Source organism: Macadamia integrifolia, chromosome 7 (genome assembly GCF_013358625.1).
Source record: "Macadamia integrifolia cultivar HAES 741 chromosome 7, SCU_Mint_v3, whole genome shotgun sequence".
Classification (NCBI taxonomy): domain Eukaryota; kingdom Viridiplantae; phylum Streptophyta; class Magnoliopsida; order Proteales; family Proteaceae; genus Macadamia; species Macadamia integrifolia.
In genome coordinates, this window is record NC_056563.1 from 26,927,717 (window position 1) to 26,934,690 (window position 6,974).

At 41.7% G+C, this 6,974-nt stretch overlaps 1 protein-coding gene across 1 annotated transcript in view; it reads right to left on the bottom strand.

The window, feature by feature from the left end:
* Positions 1 to 3,585: 3,585 nt before the first annotated feature.
* LOC122084860 (T-complex protein 1 subunit eta-like) overlaps positions 3,586 to 6,974 on the bottom strand; it is an 11,986-nt gene continuing 8,597 nt past the window's right edge. The window contains exon 11 of the mRNA XM_042653283.1: positions 3,586 to 3,815. Within this exon, the coding sequence (XP_042509217.1) occupies positions 3,586 to 3,815 (230 nt within the window). The remainder of the gene's footprint in view (positions 3,816 to 6,974) is intronic.

Consider the following 6,974-nt stretch of genomic DNA (forward strand, 5'->3'; position numbering starts at 1 on the left):
AGCATGCGGTATTAGGATTTTCACCATCCCGTGCTACGACCCTTCCCAACAGGGGTTAAGGTGTTGGGTTATCATTTAGGGGGAAGCAGTGGTCACGGTTGTCGGGTCACTGTGGTGGTTAGACATAACGCCCGACGGGTCAATAGGACAGTCGGCAACCCCGGTGGTACATTCAAGAGGGCCAATTGTACTGCTTTTAAATTGCTGGAGTCAGCACCTTTAATTTCAGTCATTTACATTTCTGTTGAGAGCCGGTGGACGGCATTGTCTTTACTTTTCCGAGTACTCACGGTGGGCCTTCTCCGACAGCCCTATGGGCGTATCGCGGGATGGAGTTCGTGGCTCGTACCCGGAGTATACGCGCACTGTGGCTGTAGTAGCACTAAAACCAAGGACTTAGTAATGTTGCTTAGGTGGATGTGATTTAAAATATATAGCATGACATGTAGTGCATATGATTGTGTTTTGATGTGTGGACTGCTGTGTGGTCCATCTTACCACTTACTGAGCTAGTGAGCTCATCCCATGGGTACCCCTTTTTTTTAGATGATTTTACAGGTCATACATCTGAGGAGCACGGGGTGGGGCCCACAGTTGAGTTTCCTGAAGAGGACTGGTGGACCCCTGAGGAGTTAGAGCACGGCACTAATTGCTCGTGTGAGAGTTGTGCTACGGGACCGCAGTTCTGAGGCCGTGCTGAGCTCCACTTCAGAGGCCGAGCTGAGCTCTACTATGTGATGCCAAGCTGGGCTCAAGCCTTGATGCCGAGCTGAGCTCTAGCCTTTGTTGCCGAGCCGAGCTGTGTACTTTGATTATTTTGATGATTTCCTTTACATACTTGATATATGAATTGTACTTTTATTGTGTAAATATCATGCCTTCGGGCCCACATGTATATAATTATTGTATCACAATTCGGGTATCAAGTATTATGGGATTATTCACAGGTAAAACTTAGTCTTCCGCTGATCTGATGAGCTTATATTAGTTGTGTGTATGCTGTGGTGGAATACAGTATCTGATGATCCTGGCAGGCTTGGGTTAACCGGTGTTAACCGGGTCACTGGCCCGATTCTGTGAGATCGGGGTGTGACACTCTCCCCCTTACCTATTTTCATAGAAGAATCGACACTCGCGGTATGGGTAAGATCCAGAGTGAGAGGATGAGTTTCTTGAATCCTAGCACAGATAAAGGATTTAGAAATACGTATAAATTGGGACCATAAACGACATAGGATATGGTCACTATGCGAATAATAGTGTAAGAAAGGTTATCGATGAATTTGGATTCAATCAGAACTCATTTGGGCTATATGTAGGTCATACAGGTGGGTCAGGGAACCCACCAGTGAAATCTACAAGACCGACGGGTCATACAGGCGGGTTAGGAATTCACCGGTCTTACCCGCTGGTAGAATCAGAGGCGTAGGAGTGACTAGTAGGTCACACCGGTGGGTCAGGCACCCATTGGTCACACCATGGGTAGAACCCGAGGGCTCAAGTGTGATTGGTAGGTCTTCACTGGAGGGTCAGGCACCCACCGGTCTTACTCGTCGATTTTCTCAGATTTTACTATTTTTCTTCCTTCTTCCATTCCAACACTTGGAACTCCAATGGGTTGATTCCCACATCATCCCCCACACCTTCTAATCTTTATCTACTGGATTTCATCATAGATCTAAGACAAATACAAGATTTGGGGGAAGAATCATACCTTTGCTTGTAAAAACCCCAAATCTTGAAACCCTTTTCCCCAAACTCAAATGCCACTTCGATAACCACTAATCTTTGTTCCTCTCCTTAAGTACTTCAAAGAAAGTCACACACAATGGCTTTGTTACCCTCTAGACCAAACATATACAAAGAGGTTTTCATCAAACCTCAAGATTCATGGTGTTACTTACCTCAAAATGAAGATCTCAAGTCATCGGACACTATTTCGGCGACGAAAAGGCGAGGTGTGGCTCCAGAATCCAAGGGGTGAGCCTCCTTTCCCTTCCATCTCTCCTTTTTCCTCTTTTTCCCTCTTCTTTACTCCTCTCACCCACTTTGCTAAAAACCATAAATGAGGGAGATAGAGAGAGTTATAAAGGCTATTTATACCCTAGTGTTATAAATATCTTGTAAGGCCTGTTTGGTTTTTTCCATTTATGGACCAAAACACATTAAATCGCATTTTCGGGCGATGTAGTCGACATCTTTGGGCATACATGACCTCATTACGAAGAGGAGGTTGAAATGCACGAGCTCATCCAAGTTGGGCATGCTGGGGTCCACAAAACCCCAACAGGTGGGTCACACTGGTGGGTCTTGCACCTACCAATGACACCCACCAGTTGGCCAAACAAGCCAACCTTGTTGTATTTTGGAGGAAAACGAAGTCTTAACATGTACTTCACTCCTGCCACATGTTATGGGTCAAGTTCTTACCATTCAAGTACGACAATGTATCTTTTCTATTCATACATGGCCTTGTGATATGTGCAAGGGCATGGCTTAGGCGTGTGGATCATCTCGGGTACCAGCTCAATCTCATCTGGCCACCCCGTATTTGATATCACCCTTGCCATCAGTACCATAAGGCACCAACATCAACCCTTTTCAGTTCAGGCCTTGCAAGACCAAACCGAACCAATCGATCAATAAATCGGGTTTAAAGAGCAGGGCTCTACAAATATAATGTTGAACAATAGAAGGACTAAGTCCTTTGATGTCAGCCACAGTCCATCCTATGTCTTCCTTATTTTCCTTTAGAAGCTCGATCAACTCCTCCTCCTGACTTGAAGTCAAATCAGAAACAATGATGACTAGAAGAGTGTAATCCTTACCTGAGAAAGCATACTTAAGATTGGAGGGTAACTCCTTCAACTCAAGCTTAGGGGGTTCAACAATGGAAGGCTTGGGGTAGATAAAAAGTCCAATGGGCTCTTCAGGTGGTTGAAGACTCCAAACCTTAGACATAATTCCCTCATCAAATTCACCCAATAGTTCCATACACTCTTGAAATTCAGAATCAAAGTCAAGATCAAAATATGTCTCAATGGAATATGGAATTTCCTGGAGCATATGAACTTCCTCCTCATAGAGATTTGGTTGCTTACCCAACTTAAAGACATTAAAGTCCACAGAAGTGTTGCCAAAAGAAAGTTTCATGATACCGTTCCTGCAATTAATTATGGCATTGCTGGTGGCAAAGAACGGTCTACCAAGAATGATTGGGATTTGGTCCCGAATATTGGTAACCAGTTGGGTGTCTAAAATAATGAAATCAACTGGGAATAAAAACTCCCCAACTTTAACTAAGACATCATCAACTATGCCTTTGGAAGTCTTGACCGATCTATCAGCTAACTGAAGTGTGACATTAGTCAGTTTTAGCTCTCCCAAACCTAACTACTAGTAGACAAAGAAAGGAAAAAGATTAACACTTGCTCCAAGATCAAGAAGTGCATGGTTTATCTTTGTGTTACTAATAACACAAGATATAGTAGGGCAACCAAGGTCCTTATATTTAGGTACCATCTGATGAGACAGAATGGATCTAATATTTGCAGCTAAAAAGACTTTCTTGGGCACATTGGTGGATCACTTTTGAGTGCATAAGTCTTTGAGGACTTTAGCATAAGTAGGGATCTGTGAGATTGCATCCAATAGAGGAATGTTGACCTGCGCACTCTTGAAAACATTAAGGATTTTATCAATGGAAGGAGTTTTCTTGGTATTCACTAATCTCTTTAGGAATGGGGCAGTAGGCACAAACACTCGCTCAGGCTGCTCATCCTGAATAGTAATAGTACCAGATTCCTCAAACAAACCTGGGAAAGGAGATGGAGTACTACCTTAACAGAAAGGTTCTCAAGATTCTCAGATGAATCAGGTATATCATCCCGAGTGTACTCATTGCCACTCCTTAATGCATAGATGGCATTACAGTGATTGGAGGGCTCTCCTTGGTGTGAACTTTGTTGAACTGAATTCAGTGAATTAGGTTGTCCTTGTTGATGGGATTCGGATCAGGTTGACTTGGCAGCTTCCCTTTTTCCCGTTCATGTAAAGCCATAGCAAGTTGGGAGATTTGCTTCCCCATATTATGTTGGCTTGTCATGAAGGTACTCATAAGAAGTTCCATATTTTTCTCTAAAGAACTGATCCTAATTGACTCACCCACTTTTGGAAACCTAAGGGGTTGCAAATTAGGATTTGGGGTCGGTGGCCTAAGAAAATTAGAAGGAGGGTTGGACCTTGGGGGACCAAACTGACTTTGATTCTGGAAATTTGATGGTCCAACTTGGTTATTCCCTTGGTTCCAACAGAAGTTTGGATGGTTCCTCCATCCTGGACTGTAAGTGCTACTATATGGATTATTGAGATACATTGCACTCACATTCTCACTACCATTGCTACCTCTAGAAAGATTAGGGCATTCCTCCATAACATGGTTTGGAGCATGGCAGTAACTGCACATACGGATGGTCTGATTAACTTGACATACTTGGGATGGTCCCTTAACCACTATGGCTTCTAGACTCTTGAGAAGACTATCTAAATGAGCTTCTTTTGGCACAACACTTTTAGCAAAGTAACCTTTGGTAGTGGCTCTCTTACTCTCCTGAGTTGATTCTCACCCACGAGTCTTTTCAGTCAGGTCGACTAAAAAGTTCCAAGCAATGTTGGCATTAGTAAATGAAGTGAATTCTGTAGGCCACATGGATCCCAACATCTGCTTTGTGTGGTAGTCAATTCCCTTATATATGATTTGGCACAAATGCCATGTGTCAAGTCTATGGTGAGGGCACTCTTGGAGAAGGTCTTTTAATATTTCCATGAGCTTGGAAAATGATTCACTGGGTTTTTGCCTAAATTGAAGAATATCATTCCTAATCTTATTAGTTTTGTGCAAGGGAAAATATTTCTTAAAAAATTCCACTGTGAATTTTTCCCAAGTGGTAATGGAATCAGTAGGCAGCCCATATAGCCATTTCTTCGCTCCATCTTTGAGCAAGAGAGTGATAAATCCCAGTTTAACAGCATCATCTATTAATTGCTGCATCTTTATGAGGATACACACTTCCTCAAATTCCCCAAGGAAAAGGTGACATCTTCAGATGGGAAGACCGTGAAAATGAGGTAACATGTTAATGAATTGAGATTTAAGCTCATAGTTAGTAACTTGGGCAGCTAACAAACGAATATATGAAGGTTGTGCTGCCCAGGCAGGGTAGAATCTGTCCTTAAGGGTTTTGGGTATTTCCTCAGCCATGTTGTGTAAGTTTATATGCTCTAAATGACCTTTAGAGTTTCTGGACCTAACACTTATGCACCGCACAACACAAAGATGAATCCTAATTCTAAACTCTTTTTTATTTTTTATTTTTTATTTTTATTTTTACGTAAACTAAAATAGAAAATAAAGACACTTTGAATCAGTCTAAAACTGAACAAGAAGGCATCGCCTCCCCGACGACGGCGTCAAAAACTTGTGCAAGTCTTCCTGTGTCTGATTCTTCTTTGTTGCTCAATCTCTTGTTCAAACTTCTAAATTGAGGTGAAATTCCTCATTTGCTCTCGATTACAGTGAAATTTCTTTCCATCTTGCCCTTGTCACATGTGAATCGATCCACCGGTGTTTCGATTGCATTGGATCCTCCCATTTAGCATATTTTATGCACATGATTCTATAGCCTGCAAATGTGAGAAAATCACATTATTTAGTCACTTTTATCATCAATCTAGAATCAAAATGCTCAATTAAAATGGTCATGGATGTATAAAATATGGTCTAATCAATTGTCTTTTGACATATTTATATTTTGGAAAAAATAACCTTACTGATCTGGAGTAGGAAGTGCCCAGACATAGTAGGCATGAAATGACCATGCTACTACTCTCTTTATCACATAACATGTGGATGATGCTTTTGAAGAAGAAACAATCTTTCATCCCTTCTTTATTTCACTTAACATTTTATTTTGACATATTTATATTTTGGGAAAAAGAACTTTACTGATTTGAAGTAGGAAGCGCCTAGACACAACAAACATGAAATGACCGTGCCGCTCTCTCTACTGTGCGTTAAAGATGCACCCACACACCTTCCCATTGGTCCGTACATCTGGCGTTTCCTATGCTAGACCAATAGGATTCTTTTGCCCTCACATTTTTTTTAGCATAAATTTGACATATGGGAGAAAGAATTTTGTCAGTCTAGTATTACCTATTCCAGTCACAATCAAGCGCAAAAATACCATGCTACTCCTCATGTGCTGAAGATACTCCTACACACCCTCCCATTGGTGCCACGTGGTGGTATTGCCTACACACCAGACTAGTAGGGTTTTTTCTCCCTTAACATTTTTATGTCTTTTCAGTTTTTAGTGGCTGGAATTTATTTTATATATATATATATATATATATATATTTTTTTTTTTTTTTTGGGCAAGAGGATGGAATTTACTGAATGGATGGGTCATTCCATTATCCTGCAGTTTTACGAAGCCCAGGAGAGGGGGCCAAAAAACATCCATGGATGGGCCATATTTGCCAAAGGCCACATGTTAAAGGACCAAAAAGATAGGAAAAAGATAGGCCCAAAAGGGCTAACTCTGACAACTCCCACCCCTTCGTTCGACTTCGCTTTCTCTGCGCGATCGGAAGTCTTATCGTTCTTTTGTTCTCGGCAGATCAGATTTCAGTGGTGGCGTTCTCCGCTCTCATCAACATTTTCAGAAAGCTTTGATCAGACACGGCGTTGATCGAATCCGATCAGATCTGCAGCTCCTTTGATCGAAGGATCTTGTTGTGAGGTCTTTTGAAGTTTGGTTTCAGGATTTTGGGTCACTAAACTGGTCAAGGTGGGGTTTTTTTCCTTTCTTCTTATGATGGGTTTTCAGAGAAATTGGCGAGGTTCCTTTTTCTTGTATAGAATTTTTGTTTTTGATGAACTGGTGTTCATGTAAGGAATTCAATTCTTGGTA